At 38.0% G+C, this 19078-nt stretch overlaps 1 protein-coding gene across 1 annotated transcript; it reads right to left on the bottom strand.

The window, feature by feature from the left end:
• Positions 1–330: 330 nt before the first annotated feature.
• Positions 331–3555, bottom strand: LOC140008707 (uncharacterized). Its single transcript, XM_072053560.1, has 3 exons — positions 2920–3555; positions 1993–2859; positions 331–1887 (listed from the first exon to the last, which is right to left on the bottom strand). The coding sequence occupies exons 1-3, from the start codon at positions 3553–3555 to the stop codon at positions 331–333; spliced, it is 3060 nt and encodes a 1019-aa protein (XP_071909661.1).
• Between the last annotated feature and the right edge of the window lie 15523 nt (positions 3556–19078).

Here is a 19078-nt window from a genome sequence, read left to right on the forward strand (position 1 = left end):
GAATAGTGATATCTAAAGGGTCAAATAGTTTTATTTTTGGCCATCTGAAAGAAAAAACGAATTTGGGGATAATAAGCAAACAAACGTACAACAAACAAATGAACGAGCAATATGACAGAAATATAAACAAACGAATAAACAAAATAACATGACAAGAACCACTTGTGCATTTTCATAAAACCTTTAATTGAAAGCGAAAATAAAAAGAAAGCAAGCGGAAACAATATTTACATGTGCGAATTTTAGTCAAAGGCAAAGATACTTTCATTCGCTATTTACAGATGCAGAAGTATTTTCATGAATTCGTATGAATGACAAATCCCTTTAGTTTTACCGAAACTCCTTCTGAATGGGCAGAAACTCGGATGTCCAATTGGAAATTGATCTTTCAGGGATGTCGGGAAACTCGGCCTCATCTGGGAAACTGTCTTCAAATGTTGCCCCAACGAACAATTGGGCCAAACTAGTTTCGATTTCGTCAACTGGGTTAATCTCTGACGCGATCACCTCGGTTGGTCGTGGAAAAGTATAATGCAGTGGTAGAATATCAAAGGCCTTTTGCTTGTCTTCTTTCTCTGCTTTCTTGCGTTCCCTCATTTCTTTGATGTCTTGAGCGGTTGGTCGGAAACCCAAACTGAATGAATCCCTTTTCTCCACAATTTTCACTGGTTTCAGAATTCCTTGTAGCTCACGTCCCAGCCCTTTGTCAAACTCATATCTTCCGCGGATCATTTCCTTAGCCATCATGACACTGGCCTTTGACAGAGCTCGTTCCTCTTTTGTTATCCAACTTACGAAGACGATATCAGCTGTGCTATGAGGGGTCACTGTGGCATTTCGGCTACCATCTTCTTCGGACCTAGAATCAGCAATTACGAGGCAATCCTCCTCGGCAAAGATAGTTATCAATTTGTCATTTACTATGAATTTCAACAATTGATGCAATGAAGAAGGCACAGCCCCAAACTTATGAATCCACGACCGTCCAAGCAAAATATTGTAAATAGTAGGAAAGTGCATAACTTGGCAGGCTATTTGAAACTGTGCGGGCCCCATCTCGACTACTAAATCCACTTCTCCTATAGGTTCTCTTTGTTCTCCATCAAAACCTCTAACTATGGTTCCTGAAGGCCTTAACTTGATATCTTGCAACCCTAGTTTTTCCAAGGTACTCCAAGAACAAATATTAAGCGCAGATCCATTGTCAATCAACACCTTTGGCAACATTTTCTCGTTGTACCTCACAGCTATGTACAGAGCTTTGTTATATCCAATGCCTTCTGCCGGTAATTCATCATCAGAGAAAGTGATCTGTTTTGTAGATAACACACTCCCAACTATATGTGAGAAATTAACAATCGAAATGTCCTTAGGGATTTGAGATTTAGTCAACACTTCGAGCAACGCATCCCTATGCATATCCGAAGAAAAGAGCAGATCTAACATGGATATTTGGGCAGGCGACTTGCTTAGCTTCTCGACTACGTTATATTCGCTTCTTTGCAACCTTTTAAGAAAATCCAAAACTTCCTTCTCAGTAATTGTTGGTTTAGCGGGCAGCTCGGGACTGTTTGTTTGAATCGGAACGGTAGCTCCAAACGGACTTGCAATTCTCCTCGATCTAGTGACCACTGACACCTCCTCTTTGGCAACTGGCTTTCCTCCAATTTGTATGACAGATTCATTATAATTCCATGGCACTTGCTGCAAATTTAGAATAGGCGCCTGCTCTGGGAATTCGATGACCACTGGCTCCAAAGCCTCGCTCTCAGCTGGAGTGAGATCCAAAGTAAAAGGCCTTTTATCCTCCTCAAATGGTACCTCTATTACAAATGGTTGGTCTGTGACTCCAAACACCTTAGCTTTCCTTGCCAATTTTTGGGCTAACTAGTCATACTCTGCGTTGTCCAGAATGACCCCAATGGTATTAGTATGTTCTGGCAAGGGGTTCCTATTTATATTCGGCCCTTGTGCCTCCCTTTTCCTGATTACAATCTCTCCAGCTTCAATCATATCTTGAACTTTATGCTTAAGAGTCTTGCAATCCAAAGTTGAATGTCCGGGTGCCCCTGAATGATAAGCACAGACAGCTTGTGGGTTATACCAAACAGGCATGCCATATGGATAGGTAGGAGGGGGTACCATACCAATTTTTTCGGCGGCTTTCAACTGGTCATACAATTGGTCTAGAGGCCTGTCTAAATTGATAAATGTACGGCTAGGGGGTCGGTTGTAAGGTTCAGGAGGTTGAGGATGGCTGTAAATAGGTCTACTTGGGGGAGAAAATCTTGGGTTATATGGAGGGCGAGGTCGATTTTGGGGCGGATTTGGTTGAGAAATTTGAAAAGGGGCTGAAGGTGGGTTAGCATAGTTTGGGCTAGGTCGAGGGTGGTTGATATTGGTAGTATATACATGGTGCGGGTTTGAATAATAAGGGTAAGGTGGTTGGTAAGTTGGATTGTGTTGGTATCGGGGGCTGAGTGAAGGGTTCTGGTTCCAGATAAAAGTTGCATCCCCCTCTTTCTTTTTAAACTGCGGCTTCTTTCCACTGCTTCCTTGCCCTTGCAAAGCTTCTACTTGTGATTTTAAGGCAGAGACGTTAACAATTTTTCCGGATCTCACCAAATCATCATACTCTTCGAGTTTATTCACAATCGTAGCAAATGAACATCCGGTCATACGGAAGATTTTTTCAAAGTGTGGAGGATTATGCGCCTTTATAAAAGTGCGAACAATTTCATTTTCGGTCATCGGAGGCTCAACCTTGGCAGCTATCTTTCTCCATCTTTTGGCGTATGTCTTATGATCATCAGATGGTCGCCTCTTTGTGCCTTCCAAAGTAGTTCTGGTCGGTGCTAGCTAGCAATTATATTCGTATTGTCTGATGAAGGCGTTGGATAGATCAAGTCAAGTCTTCACCTCCTCTGGCTTTAAGTTGGAATACCAATCGAGGGCGTCTCCTTCCAAACTCTCTGGAAATAACCTTAATGGCAATCTTTCGTCATCCACGGGTTTGCCCAACTTGTTGGCAAACAAACGTAAGTGTGTTTTAGGGTTGCCTGTACCATCATACTTATTGAACTTCGGGGTCTTGAACCCTACGGGCAGCTGTACATTTGGAAACAGGCACAGATCATCGTAGTCTAACACCCCTTGTTTGCTTAAACCTTGGCTTTTCCTGATGAACTCATCGAAACGATCCAACCTCTTAAGTAGCTTCATATCCACCGGGGCAGACGACTCTCCCACTTCTGGCTTGGTTTGAACAGTGTGTTCTGTCACAACAGGCTCTGCGGTAGTCTGATAAAAAGCTTGTGGATCCAGAGGCATGTTTGGACCACCTTGAGGCTGAAATCCTTGCCCATAGGGAGGATAAAACGGAGGATTTTGAGTATAAGTATACTGCGGGTTGAAAACTCCTTCAAAAGTGGTTTGAATTGGAGGAATAACAAATGGTTCGGATTCCGATTGTTTGATGGGCACAGGCTCAGGCTGCACTCCGCTATTAATGAGCTCGTCAATCAACTTCTTTTGGGCGGCCATTTCAGATGCCATTTCCCCAAATTTGATAAGTAATTCAGTCAACTGAACCCCGGGACTTGTGGCTTCCGGCTGGGTAGTTGCAGCGGTCTTATCAGACGATTCTGGCTGAGTACTCATGTCTACAAGATTCCTTTGGACTTTACTTCGGGATCGCGTAATAATGGGGATTTTTCGAGAAGCTATTTTGAAATTTTACCTGTAGGTGCAAAAGACATCTTTAGACAAACCAATCGTTACTAGATTTCTGCAACTTATTCAAAAGAAAGGAAAAAAGAAAAAGAAAAAAAACATGAGTTAGTGATTGTTCGAATAATTCAGATGCATGTCCTATGGGGGGACCCTTTTTGTGCCAAGGGTAGGCTTAGCATGATGCAAGCCTTCGGGGTAAAATCCCATTTCCAAACCTGTAAGTGAATTTAGAACTTTGAAATGGAAAGCTTCTCATAAAATGTGGAAGAGTTCAATCTTTCTTTACAACCTCGTCAATGGTCTTAGTAACCATGTTTACAAAATCCCTATGTCTCAAGAGACTTGTACTTTGTGATTCTCTAGACCTCCCTAAACTAAACTTACGAGCTCCTTCCCTAATCCTATCAAGGGCGTCTATGGCTTCCTCTAGTTTCTCATTCTTCTTCTTCTCCCTCCTCAACTGCACTTGGGTATCTTCTAAAACTCTGTTGGCCATTATAAGTTGGGTTTGAGATTCCTCTAATTCTTTCCTTAGCTTCTCCATTTGTTCTTCGGGACTGTCTGATGCTGATTGTTACCTTGCCCTATCATGTTCCACCCTTTGTTTGATCCATTCGTTGTACCCAGGCATAACTGCAGGTGCCATCTTGTTTACCAATTCCAACTGCAAATTCTCAAGACCTTGCAAATTTCCCAAGCCTCTAATACCATGCTTCGACTCTCGGTCACCGTACCCAATCTGAGATTTTCAACCCCTTGTACCATAGGAATGCTTTGCGGGTATTCAAACTGTCTCATAACCCTTTGTGGAATATAGGCGACTAGACCATTAACTCCAACTAGAGGGATGAAGTCATGTTGAGTGGTCCTAAAAGCTGGGTCCCTGACCTTGGTCCAATCTAGAACCCACTGCACTTTTTCTGGTGTCAAATTGTTGAACTCCTCAATAAACTGGCTTGACGACATCACGCGGTAGTAGCGGCTGACTATCTCTCGATGTGAATCAATCCAATTCTTAACTAAGAGACAAGAACCCAAAGGGTTAAGTGATCTCTTCGCCAAATGTTCCATGATCCACATTTGAAGTATTAAATTTGAAGCATAGAAGAAACCCGCTTTCCTTTGGCAACTGGTAAGGGCTGAGAAGATGTTCGCTATGACAATGGGTATCAAAGTTGGTGTCGTTCCACGAATTCCTAAAAAAAGACTTTGAATCATGTTGGTTGTTGCAAATGTCACCTTTCCATGCCTTTGAGGGAATAGCAATAAGTTGATCAAAACCAAACCAAAAACTTGCACACGCTTCCCTTCCCATTGCTCCCTTGTTATAAAGAAATCGATCTGATGGCGCTCAAAGGACTCCTTTTCCCCAAACCGGTCATATAAAAACCTCAGTGGACAAGATCTAGCGTCGGGGTGTTGGTCTAAGCTATTGTTCCTCAATCCCAAAAATCTGCAAAACTGCTCTCTCGTTCCTCTGCTCGGGTATATCATAGGACTGCCTTTTCCTGGTACTTGCAACAATTCTTCTAACTCTTCTATGGTTGGGGTGAGTTCGCACATTTCAAACCGAAAAACTGAGGCATCCGGATTCCAATAATTGATCAATGCTTGGATAGCAGACACGTTGGGTATTATGTCGACAAGGCTTGGTAGATGCCCCACATATTGGAATAGCCCTCCAATCTCATAAGACAGGTTATTCTTCCACTGATTCAGCTCTCGGGGGACTTGGTTGAGCATTCGACACTGCGTCATCTGGATGAAAAATTCACTTAGATACCGTTACTTTGGGATTTTACCCCTTAGGTTCATTTACAAAAAGAGTAAACGTGCAGATCCCAAACATAGGGTTAAGTACCCATGGGATTATAGGATTGGCTCATCCCTAATATGGAAATGCCTAAATGGCGTTCCTTCTAAGGTTTAATGCATGATGCCATTTATTAAAGCGATGTAAATATGTAACAAATATGGCCTAAAGGACATAAATAATGCATTGGGGGGAAAAGGTCTAAAAATGAAATGTACTTATTGAAAATTAAGTGTAATAACTGAAATTTAAACATATGAGTTATCTAGTGGGTAAGTCACTAAAAGAGTGCCAAAGGGCCTCTTATTGCTAAGGCACATGAATGCAAGCCAAGAAAACAACGAAATGGTTAGTGCAATTGATAGTACACATAACATATTGGGAACAATTAAAAAAAGAAATATAATAAAAGCATGTAAAAGGGGTGGAACCCCTTCTCTTGTGCCTAATGTGCTTAAAAAGGGTGAGGCTGACTCTAACCTAGGAAAACTCTAACATGGATGCATGAGACTGGGGCTCACTAATGCAACTAAACTCGATAAGATTTAAAAAGGTCCCTAAGCCTTCAGATCTAAGGGAATGGGTCATCAATCCCAAGACCCTCGGTCGGTGGCTCGAGCGATCCTCTAGGTACTGCTATGGGCGCAGAGCACACCATCCACATACCTAGAGAAACCATTCCTAGTCCTACAAGGCGGTGTGGGAAAGAGCCCACGAAAATAAAATAAAATAGAATAACAGTAAATAAACGTGCACGTATGAAGTGTTCCCTATTTTGAGGGAAAGGGTTGAGACCCAACGCGAGGCTCTAAAGGTGACACACCCCCCCAAATGCAATGCAAAGCGCGAGATAAAACAAATAAAACATACATCCAAGCAATCAATTATACATACGTGAGTGAGGGAGTAGTTCGATATGCGCGCGAGGCAAAAGCTCCTAAAATGTAAAATGCAACCCTAATATCCAAATGCTACGCATAACAAGGGTAGAAAACGGAAAAGAATGGCTAAATCAAATGCTTGGACCCACTTAGGAGGTCCCCAGTGGAGTCGCCAAGCTGTCGCGCCCCACTTTTTGAGGTGTGAAAATAGTGTATGGGATATGTATGTGAACGTGTGTGAAAGTGAAAATAAAAAGGCCGTGGGATTGTGAAATGCGACGGTTTGGCCAAACAAAGGGTTTTAGGTAGAAAAGGAGTCGCCACTTGGTATAGAATTAGGGTTTACCAAATCACCCAAAAAGTGATTTTTTGGAAAAGAAAAGTAAACAAACTCTTTTTAAAGAATTTTTAGGTCTACGTAACCAAAAAAAGGGATCGGGGGTCACATTTGATAAGGGAGAAGGCAAAGGCAAAGCTTAAGGCACTCCCTTACCCTAACCAAAGCTAGTTGCGTGACTTAGCCTTTCTTTTCCTAATTCTTCTACCTAAAGTATGTGTTGCATGTTAGATATGACTAATGGATGCGAAAAAAGAAAAATGCAATCATAAATCTAAAATGTCTCTTATGAGGTTTTTTGGTCCCAATCACATGAGTTGTGACGGTCAGTAAGGAAAACTCTCATAGAGATCACAGGTAATGCAAATGAAGACCCAAATATGAGTGTAAGTGTGAAAATGTAAGAAGAATGCAAAATAAAATAAAAATAAAAATACAAATGTAAGTGCAAGTGTGCAAGTGTAAGAAAAGTGCAAGTGTGCCAATTGAGAAAATGAAGGTGTTTGTGTGCAAGTGGATGAAAATATGGTATAATAGTAGTAAGTGCATATAAGTGCAATTTGGGTGCAATTTGTGAGGTAGAAAATAAATAAAAGAAAAAAAATGTGCAAACATGGCATGTGGATTGCGAAAAATATAAGTAGTGAGAAAATGTGGATAAAAAAGTGAGGAGGTGATATGATAGAAATGAAAGTGTATGAACCTAGAGGAATGCATCAAGTCGGGTACGGGAATGACTCCTAACTTCACGACTTTAATTTTCCCTTTGATTAGAAGGAAGGACTAGCGTGCTAAGGCTATTTTGTAGCCACACTTGCTCGTTTCCCTTACCGAAAGGGGACTCTCAAACAAATGTACCCTATAACTAGCATGAGAATGCAAAAACCTAAGATGAAGGGGAAAGGATGGGAGGGGCATGCCAAATGCTAGAAAACTAAGAAAAATGCATGAAATGTAGTGAGACATGCAAGTATGTACTAGCGAGGGAGATCCCTAAGGGTCTAGCATTGGATTAGCCCATATCTATGAATTCCTACTAGCGTTGGACTAGTGGAAAACGGGACAATGAGCCACAACTAGCGTTGGACTAGTGTGGTGACGTGCATTCATCCATCATATTCATCTACGACTATAGAAAGCAAGTAGACATGCCAATCACCTATAAACACGTAGCACATAACACTTAGCATGCTCGACTAAATGCAAGGGCCTAATAAAGCAAATTAATACGTAGCAACAAAAGCAAGCAATCAAGCTAATGAACATTACATTTGCTAACTAAAACAAATGGGGAAGAGGAAAAATGAATAAAAATGCTCTCTAAGTCCTATCTATTACAAGCCAAGAGGTGTACACATACGCCATAAAAGAATAACTTAATAAAAGTAAAAATAAATGAAATAAATGAAAGGAATTAAGGAAAGGCAAGAAAAGCAAAGTAGACATGCAATTCTCACTTTGCACTTTGGATCACATAGAGGACAGACAAAAAAGGATAAAAGAAGTGATACCTCCTTGTTTGTGATGCTAGTAAAGTGATCAAAACTTAACTTGGGCTAAAGTCACCAAAGAAAGAGATAACTTGGGCTAAAACCATCAAAGCAAGGGATTAATGCACCAATTTAACGGTAAAATGTAAATAAGACAATTTAAATCCACCAAATCATCGAATCCTTCCTCAATTGCAACTTAAAGATAATCAAATAACGCATAATTATAAAGAAGGAAAAATACTAATCAATCCCAAAAGTAATCATTGACCAAATCTTTTCAAATCCAATTAAACTATTTGGGAACTTCAAGGGTCTAATCGCAAACATTAATCAACCATTTGAGTTCAATCGAAACATTTAAGAACTTCGAAGGTCCCAAAAATAGTAAAAGGGCAAATAACGGTTCAAATTGCAACCAACGTAAGACTTAATTGCAAGAAATTGGAATGTAATTGGGCCTTTGTAGCATTACTAGAGACTAGAGGGAGCAAAGTATAATAATAATTTTTTTTTTGTTTTCATGCATGCATACGTAGAAGCTTAAGCTTCTGCAACTGAAAAATGAAGGCTGCTGCCTTTTGTTTCCAAACCTGCGGCAATTTCCAGCAGCGACTCCATCCGTTTCATCATACAAACAAGTTTATCAAACCAGAAATTATTGACTAAAACAAAACGTGAAATTTTGTTTGCAGGATTAAGGTGGCAAATCTAGTTTGACTGACAACAAAAGAAAGAAAGAAAACTGCAGCAAGATTTTTCTTTCGGCAACCACAAACCAAGCAAACTGCTGGCCTCTACTGCTAAGCTCCCAAACATTCTCACGACATCTCAGCCGAACGACGGACAAATCAAACATTTCAAACAACACGAAAAACTTCAGCAGCCGAAAGTGCAGGCCTGCTGCCTTTTACTTCCAAACTCAAATTTCAGACTCCAATACACGAAGTTTGGTCCCAACATTTCTCAATCCAACATCCAAACTTTAAAAGAGGTAACATAACACATAACACATAACTTTGACATCTAAACAAGTAAAGAACATAGCATGGAAATAAGCAAATCTTGGAGAAAACTTTCAAATGTGTTCATGATATCCTGGCTAAATGACAAGCAAAAATCAGATTATTAAACCCGACATCAATCTAACAACCCACAAAAAAGAAAAGCTGCTGCAGCAAGCCAAGGCATTCAAACTTGTTGCAGCAAAACCTCCAAACGGATTCCCAAAGACCCTAACAGACCCAAGATACGCAAATAGGGACCAAAGATACAACCTTCGGCTCGCCAGATTGGAGAAAATCATACCCAAAGTTTTAATGAATCGATCTAAGCAAGATTTCATTTTTCTGCAGAAAAAACTTCGGACTGTGCATTTCTGGATTGAAACATAACCATACTCATTTGACAACCAAGAACATGCAGCCTGCTAAACCAGATTCCACAACATTTAAGTAAGCAAGAAGCCCATGATACAAAAAAAAATATAACAACAAAAAGGCAACAGCTTTGGGCTGTATAATGAAAGGGAACGCATGAAACAACATATGTCTAGCAATCAAATCCACAATGTAAGAGCCCAGAATCTCTGGTTACGCAGACCATATTTCATATGAAATGAAAATAGACAAGAGAAAGGGTTGAAGGCTACCTGTTCACCACCTTTGGATTTGAAGCTTCAGCTTGGGTGCGATGAAGAGATCAACTGCAGATTCTGATGAAGTAGCTACCTGGGTTTCTCTCGGTCTCCCTCCTGGTTGCAGCTTCCTCTTCTGGCCGCTCTCTCCCAAACTCTCAAAGCTCTCCCTTTCACTCTCTCAGCCGTCAAAACCCCCAGCTTTCTGTTTCTTTCTACCGCCGTCAACTTTGTCTCTCTCTCTCTCTCTTAAAACCCCAGACTTCCTCTCTGTTTCTCTCCCGCCGTCACTTTTCTTTTCTCCTGTTTTGTTTCTTTCTTTTGCCGTCCAAAAACCTCCCCCTTCTTGCCGTCCCTCTTTCCTTTTATATGGTCCTAGAAAACTAAACCCTCTCAGCTATGGCTTGGATGAAGTCGGCTGCATTTTGGGGAACCATCTGATGGTTCTTGATGCTCAACCATTGAGATTTCTGGATTAAGCCAGGTGGTCTGTACTATGACCATCGAACGGAGCTAAAACCTAAATAGCCGAGAATGCAGCTGCAAATCCTTTCTGCTGCAGCCGAAACCAAAACGTGGATTTTTCTCTTTTTTTTTCCTTTTTTTTTCTCTCTTTTTTTTAATAATAACAATTCAAGTACAATTAAATAAAATAAGCACGACTAAGCATGAAAGATAAGATGAAATGCTAATTTTCTTTTTTTCTTTTTGTTTTTTTTCTTTCTTTCTTCCTTTTTTTTTCTTTTTTTTTCAATTAAATATTTAAGGCCAACTAAATGAGCAACAAATAACATAAGAGAAAAAAAAATAAAAAAAAGAAGAATAATAATTAATAATCTAAAATGCTAGAAAATGCCCAAAAAACATGAAATTGACCAATAAAAATAGATAATGCAATAAATAAAAAAAAATTATTCAAAAATTTGGTGTCTACATACCCTTTGGAAAAAAAATGGAAATAACGACTACTTGAAATATGTTTTCCTCGTTCTTTCGACTCCAATGGGAGTTCTAAAGTTTTAACCGCTTCCTTACCGAAACTAAACGAGCGAGCATGAATTTTTCGAGATTTGATAAGTATCTTGAATACTACCTAACGAGTTGCATTTACTTAATTTTCTTGGAGCGAAACTCCTATGTTTCGAACTCTAGAAAGGCTTACATTCGTAAATGATATTTTATCGCAGATTTGGACTCCAACCAAGGAGTTGGATCGGAACATGATTTTTAGAGGCATTAGACTTTTGGTGAGTACTTCCAAATACCTGATTGAACTGGGCACTTTTTTCCATACTTGACCAATGTGAGTTAATGATATGAAATTTATTTGATCGGCCAAGAGTGTACTTTATCGCACTTGCCCAAATATAAAATATACTTGTTTATTATTGCAATTGATTTGATATACTTGTACTTGAGTTGTAAGTGCGGAGCGGCAGTATGTATCACACTCAATCCGAGTGGGAGGTGCCTCTCATTCCCGTTTCCATACTTTTATTTTAATCCAGTCGATTGGAGTGTTACCTCGTTGACTTTTTGGGGACCCCAAACCCCACTGACTAGTTAATCGAGTCGAACCGGCAAGGATTTGGTCGATTAGATAACGAACCATGGGTAGTTAGTGATGTCGAATGGAGTGTTATCTCCTCGACTAATTGGTATACTTGAGTATTACCACCAGTGTTTATTGAGAATTTTGGGCCCAGTAGGGGTGTGAATGGTGGACGGAGAGTAGTGTGAGTGGTGCTCTACTGGATTGGTTACTTATTTGAAGGTTGATGGAGTGTCAACTATTACTTGATCAAGCGCTGGTGATGCAATGGGAATTTGGCTCCTGATAGCCATCCGTATCCTTATACTTTGGAATGATTATTGCTTATTGGATTATTGTTTCTTCTGAAAAACTTTTACACTCGCTCATTTTGAGATTTGCTACTTGAAGTATTATTGTTCACTTTTATGAACTTTTGATGCTCATTAATTTGCTACGTTGATATTCATACTTTTAAAATGGTCAATTTGTTATTTGGAACCTCATTGGGCTTTTAGCTCATTCCACGCCATTTGTTTTCCTTACAGGGGGTACGAGCGAGGCGTGAGACGTGTACAAACTAGCGCAGGCTAGTTGTTTTGAATTTTGAATTTGTATTCGATTGTACTCAATTTTGAGACTAGGGTTGATTGTACTCTTGAGTAGCAATGTATATATGAAGTTGAAGTGGATGTGTTATGCATTTTTCTATGGACGTACGTTATTTTTCTTGAATTATGAGTGAGTGAGTCCTGGCAAGAGTTGGGCAGGCGGTCCGCCGAACCCTTTGGTTCGGCTTAGGAGAAGGTGGGGCCTTCACATGTACTGTGTACGCTACTATTATGATATTGTGTATCATTTGCTTCTAAAAGTTGTGGTGATGACAACCTAGTAGCTTCATGCTTTCTACTTTACTGTTTTCTTCTCCTTTAAGCCTTTCTGTGCTTTTGTCGTTGTAGCTCTTTTTCCTCATTAGCCAACAATGCATATGTTGCCCTTACTTTATCATTTTGTTGATGCTTTTGTTCTTCTATCTTGTTATCTTTACTTAGTATAGTCATTTTAGACTATGACAACTTTACAACCTAAAGATTTTCTGGGATTAAAATATCTTCTGTAATAAAGGCCTTAATAATGACACTTGAAATGCATTACATCATATACTATTCAGGATTTCATTGTCCTAGATAACAAACAGAACAAGAAGATTGCATAGGAAAATAAAATTTTTGAAGATTCAAACATACTAACCAACAGATACAGATCAAGTACACACACATCAAAAGCTAAAAGTACACACACAACAAATATAGTTGCTCACAGTGCACACACATAGCTGAAAGTTGATTGTTTTGAAATTTATGTCTTCATCCTGACTTTTAATTAGCTAATTCATCAAATTTTTTAGACATCAATTCTTCAAAAGGAGGGTATAGGTTTGTTTTCTGATTCAATTGTATGTATAGATACTTTGCTGGTAAAAAAGAGGAACCTAACGAACCAAAGATTTTGATATTTGATGTCAGATCAGATGTTGTAAACTATAACATATTGGAATGTCTTCTTTGTGTTTTAGATCTTGTTAGTATCTTTAGTGAACTTGTTGATCATTAAGGAGTTCATTATCCCTATAAAGGCCATTTAATCAAAGGTGCCTATGGGTATCTTTAATTAACTTGTGTTTCACATATTACAGATAATAAGGATGGTGTAAGTTTATTTAGTATTGTATCTTGTTTCACATCTTTGATGTTTGTTTTTTGGTTCAATTGTATAAATAATTTGATGGTAAAAAGAAGGATTTTGATGAAGCAAAGATTCTATTTTTTGATGTTAGTTCAGTTGCTGTAAACTATTTCATCTTGGGGTTTCTTATTTGTGTTTTAGATCTTATTGATCTTTTCAACCAACTTAGAGATCAATAAGGATTATATCATCTCTATACATGCCCAGTCTCTCTGTGCTTTTGTCGTTGTAGCTCTTTTTCTTCTTTAATCCATGATGAATATTTTGCCTTTGCTTTATCATTTCGTTGACGCTTTCATTCTTCTATCTTACTATCTTTACTTAGTACAGTCATTTTAGGCTATGACAACTTTACATCCTATAGATTTTCTGGGATTGAAATATCTTCCATGGTAAAGACCTTAATAATGACATTGCAAATGCATTACATCATATACTATTCAGGATTTCATTGTTATAGATAACAAACAGAACAAGAAGCTTGCATAGGAAAATAAAATTTCTAAAAATTCAAACACACTAACCAACAGATACAGATCAAGTACACATATATCAAAAGCTGAAAGTACACACACAACAAATATAGTTGCTCATAGTGCACACACATAGCTGAAAGCTAATTGTTTTGAAATTTATATCTTCATCATGACTTTTAATTAGCTAATTCATCAAATTTTCTGTACATCAATTCTTCACAAGGAGGGTATAGGTTTGTTTTTTGATTCAATTGTATGTATAGATACTTTGCTGGTATAAAGGAGGAACCTAACGAACCAAAGATTCTGATATTGATATCAGTTCAAATGTTGTAAAGTATAACATATTGGAATGTCTTCTTTGTGTTTTAGATCTTATTAGTATCTTTAGTGAACTTATTGATCATTAAGGATTTTATCATTCCTATAAAGGCCATTTAATCAAAAGTGCCTATTGGTATCTTTAACTAACTTGTGTTTCATAGATTATAGATAATAAGGATGGTTTAAGATTATTTAGTATTGTATCTTTGTTTCACATCTTTGATGTTTGTTTTCTAGTTCAATTGTATAAATAATTTGATGGTAAAAAGAAGAATCTTGATGAAGCAAAGATTCTGTCATTTGATGTTACTTCAGTTGTTGTAAACTATTGCATCTTGGGATTTCTTATTTGTGTTTTAGATCTTATTGCTCTCTTCAACCAATAAGGATTATATCATCTCTATACAAGCCATTTAATCCAAAGTTCTCATTAGTATCATTAATCAACTTGCATTTCACATCATTCGTAGCAGCCATTCTTGTCTTGTGTAAAGTTTTCTTTAACATCATTATGTCATTTCCATATGTGTTTATTCTATAAATTTATCAGTGGGTCAACAATTGAATCTCAAATCTGCGTAAATCATATAACTTATTAATTCACAATGCTTTTCAATCAAATCACCATCAAATTGAAGAGAATCTAACATATGCGAAATTAAAACCTATTAATGCCAGCTGACCTTATTCTAGATAAACCTTGGAAAGTTTTTCCTTGAAGTTGCTTCGAACCTATCACATCATAAGCACACCATTCAAATTACACAGGCCAACCAAATGTGTGCAGAAATCGTAATATTATAGCTAAATCACTCAACCAAAGGCTCAAATTTTATGATAGCAGCATACACCCGAAGCTATACACCACAAGAATCACTCACAAAAACAATAAAATTTAGAAACAAAACTCTCCTCAAGCTGAACCACCATGAATAGCTTCTGTAAAAATCATTCTGAAATACTGAGTATAAAGGCTGAAAAAATAACTCCTTCCTACAAGTCGTAAGGGGAAAAACTAAAGAATATGAAGGAGGAATAATTAAAAGAGCCATAACTCATACTCAACCATTAAGTTAGTAGCATACCCACGTTATTGGCTATTTAATTAGGATGTAAATAGTGTTTAATTGCCGATGGAGAAGCTATTTCAAATGGATGAGCTTCAGACATGAATGCAGTTGTTGATATAATTATGAGTATTTCAGACAATTGAATATCCCCAACCCGTTTGTTATCAGCAACATGGCTTTATTTTAATTGCAGTATAACCCCATTTAGTGGCTTTATTTTAATTACATTATAACCTCATTTCAATAATTGCACAAACACATACGCTTATATGAATTGTACCAAATGCACAAATGATTGCCAAATAAAACCACATTCCACAAATATCCAGATGTGTTCATAAATACAAGATTTAAATGTACAAACATGGGGACTTTAACATAAACACACCCAAACATATGTTGCAATCAATTGTACCAAAAGATTGAAATAAGCAACACATATTCCATATTCTCAAAATGCCCCACCCATGTGGTTGAAATTCAACCCTCTTTTTTGATCAAAACTCAATCTTATATAGTATAAGGATACTTTTAAATTTAAGAAAGGCTAAGAAAAGATGAAACTTAATATGGTTTTTTTTCCTATTCGGTTCACTAATAAGCACATTGAATAGGAAAAGTTAATCAATTATTAATGCTCTAAAATTATCATGCACTACCTGGATTGCAATACTTTTGCGCAAGAAAATTAGCTTTTGTCAAAATATATAAGATTGGGCACAAACCCATTTAAAATTGGGTTTGTCAAATAAGAGCACAGTGGGTACTCGTTAAATTATAGTTCAAGTGTCAAGTATTTAGACAAGTTAACTAGAGAAATTATATAAATGTTAGAGATGGTAATTGTGACAGCCCCACCTCACCCTAAGGCGAACCAAAGGGTTTGGCGGACCGCCTGCCCAACTCTTGCCGGGACTACGGATCCGGAACAACTGTAAACCCTACCATCCTCTCAAAAGAACTTCTAGAAGATAACATTCAGAACTCAATTGGCTGAACTAAAAGATACGATCAATCTTTAGTATGATGTTCCCACGAAAATCAAAACGAAATGGAAGTGCCGCTGCCACATCACCATCCAACCAAGTACAAGTAAACTTTGTTTGACATGAGAGAATGTACATTCCCAATTACATATGTCACATAAACATGAGGAAACACTTTAAAATATACATATTAGTAAGTTTACAAATCACAAGAAAACATTATATTAAGATATATTTAGAGTTTCCAAATTGTCGAGGAGCTATACCAAAAGAACAAAAGAATTTCTAACTAGCTCAACTCATTCTTCAAAATATCGAAGTTTCAAAAGATGGTTCCCTGTAAGGAAAACAAGGATAACGGGATGGGGTGGGCTAAAAGTTCAATGAGGTACCAAAAGTATAAACAGTAGAAACAGTAGAACTCATGAGAGATCACTTTCAAGGCACATATTCACATCAAATACGAGAAATGAATGAACACCACAATGTAAAGGATACAGGTGGCTCTCAGGAGCCAAATTCCCCGTTGCAATACTTGATCCAGTCTCGTTGACCCTCCGTCAACGTTCAAATAAAGGAACCAGTCCAATAGAACACCACTTTAACGCCAAAATCCCGTTTACCAAACATACCCCTTACCGGACCCGAACACCAAATAGGAACAGGAATGGTAATAATCGAGTATACCGGAATCAAGGGTCTCAATACCCAAAGATTCCTAGAACAGACTACTGTGGTTCGTTATCTAATCGACCTGGCTCTTGCCGGCTCGACTCGAGTAACTAGTCACAAGTGTTGAACTCAGAGGTCACAGACTTATACAGAGAACAGATACAGATGACAGATACAGAGAGCAACTACAAACTTATACAGTATGCAGGAAACCAAGTAAACAGACGAGAGAAACGAGAGTGATAAAGTACACCCTCATTTCATATAGAATATACAGAAATCACGGTTAGCCAGATAAGCAACAAGTTAGGGAAGTGGTACACTCACCAGTTCCAGTACAGATACTTCAAAAGTTTTTACTCAAAGTGGTGTTAATCGCCAAGAAACCCTAAAATAACCAAAATAAAACAATTATAGTTCACACATCCACAAACCTAGTAAATGGAATCCATCAATGAGGCTTGATTACAAGTCGTATGCCTTCCCAAGTTAAGTACTAGTACAAAAGAATAAAATATGACTTTTGAGCAAAAAAATAACAGTTGGTTCTAGGGTTACAAACAACTCCCAAAATCCATCATTTTTACCAAGATTAGCTCAACTTGTAGGAATCGCGTAGCCCTAAAATTTTGGGCAGCATGCCCTCTGTATTTGCATATTTTCCAGCCATTTATGGATTCATTGTTTTCCTCAATCAATCCCAAAGTCACACACAAAATAATCTCATTTCAATAGCCATTCAATAGGCTCAAAGTGGTACAAGTACAAATTCAAGTTAGGAAAATGTCCGGAAATAAAGTTTAAGTCAGAAAACAAGAGATAGATTTGATGTTGTTTTGCGTAACAGACACAAATGAGGCTACGCTTATCGGATTGGAATGCAATTTATACCATTTCGAAGCTAAGACAATGGTCTAAAACTTTGATGAAAACCACTCAGTCCAGTTCATAGTGTAGCTCGGTCAATATTGCAATATACGAAACCAGAATCTCACAAACAGGTTAGTTAACCGCACTATGGTTAAACGACAATAATTCAAGCTACCGAAATTCGATTGAGCTGTATCTTATGGCGTTTCAAAGCCAAGAAATATACCTACATTTCTTATGAAGGCCTCCAAAGTTAAATCATGCATTTTCAGGGTCAAAAATTGAAATCTCCATGAAGACAGAAAACTGTCCGCGAAACAGGACTTATGGGCAGTCAAGGGTATTTCGGTCATTTCATATGCTACAATGCTCCGATCGAGCTAAAATTTTACAGGAAACTATAAAACATCATTTCCTACAACTTTTATGTTTTGTCCTAAGCCTAATTTGGCCTCCATCATGGTCAACCAGAACCGAGCAGAACAGGGTAGCTTGGTTTCCAAATTCTGAAATTTGCACCTTTACTCTATAAATTCATATCTAACAAATGCTCTATCGTCAAACCTACCAATTATTGGCTCAATAACATCAATTAAGAGGTAGATAACCATAATCAAGGCTGAAAATATAAACCTTAGCTAAACATCCTATCATATCATTTAACCCATGAAATTTTCCCCATAAATCCATCAAAACTACAACTTTAAACTTCTAGTTTACACATATAAGAAGTAGAGGGAAGTTTCTTACCAAATTCACCTTAATCCCTATGTCAAGAAGCTGCCAAGACCTTCCTCTTCCCAAATCACTCCACCAAAACCCTTAAACTTCCTTGGAGACCAACTTTTGTGGAGGAATTTGCAAGATTATCGGTTGAAACTCAAGATTGAGACTTGAAATTGAAGTGCAAAAATGAAGTTTTCTCTCCCTTTCCCCCTCTCAAGTTTCGGCCAGCAATATGCAGAAATGAAGAAGAAACAAAGCTCTAGAAAAGATAAGAAGGTTGGAGTTAATTTGGTCAAAGATTTGACAAGTGTCACAATTTAATTGGAAGTCAAAATTTTCTTTTCTCTCTTGTTTTTTTGGTCCACATTTTCAGCTGAAAGGAGAAGAGGGTGTGCAATAAATAACTTCAGCCTTGGGTCAAGGATCCTTTGATCAATATTGCTGGTCCGATGACAAGATCAAAATCCAAGAAGATGAAGGAAGCTTTACGAGCCTTGATCATTCACCATATAAGCAAGGAGCAAGCTAAGTTTGAAGATTTGATGAACCATGGAGTTACCTTGTTCACTTGTACATTTGAAGTGAAAGAATGATCTCATACTTGTTAGCTTAGTTGGTAGTTGTTTTAAGACTGTCTAGTTTAGTAGTTGTTAGTCGTTGAGTATTTTTATTACTTATTGGACCTTATCGGGAAGCCTTAAAGAGCTGGCTCTTTATGCGGACCGAATTCCTATTCCAGGTTTATATGGGTCGGATTTGCCCTAGTTTTAGCCTATAAAAGGCACCTA

This window comes from Coffea arabica, chromosome 6c, assembly GCF_036785885.1.
Source record: "Coffea arabica cultivar ET-39 chromosome 6c, Coffea Arabica ET-39 HiFi, whole genome shotgun sequence".
NCBI classification, from domain to species: Eukaryota; Viridiplantae; Streptophyta; class Magnoliopsida; order Gentianales; family Rubiaceae; genus Coffea; species Coffea arabica.

Coding starts and splice junctions, on each gene's coding strand:
- LOC140008707 (XM_072053560.1), bottom strand. CDS start 3,555: ATGGCATCTGAAATGGCCGCCCAAAAGAAGTTGATTGACGAGCTCATT. Junction 2,860..2,919: donor CCAACTTAAAGCCAGAGGAG/GTGAAGACTTGA, acceptor TATAATTGCTAG/CTAGCACCGACCAGAACTAC. Junction 1,888..1,992: donor TGATTGAAGCTGGAGAGATT/GTAATCAGGAAA, acceptor GAGTATGACTAG/TTAGCCCAAAAATTGGCAAG.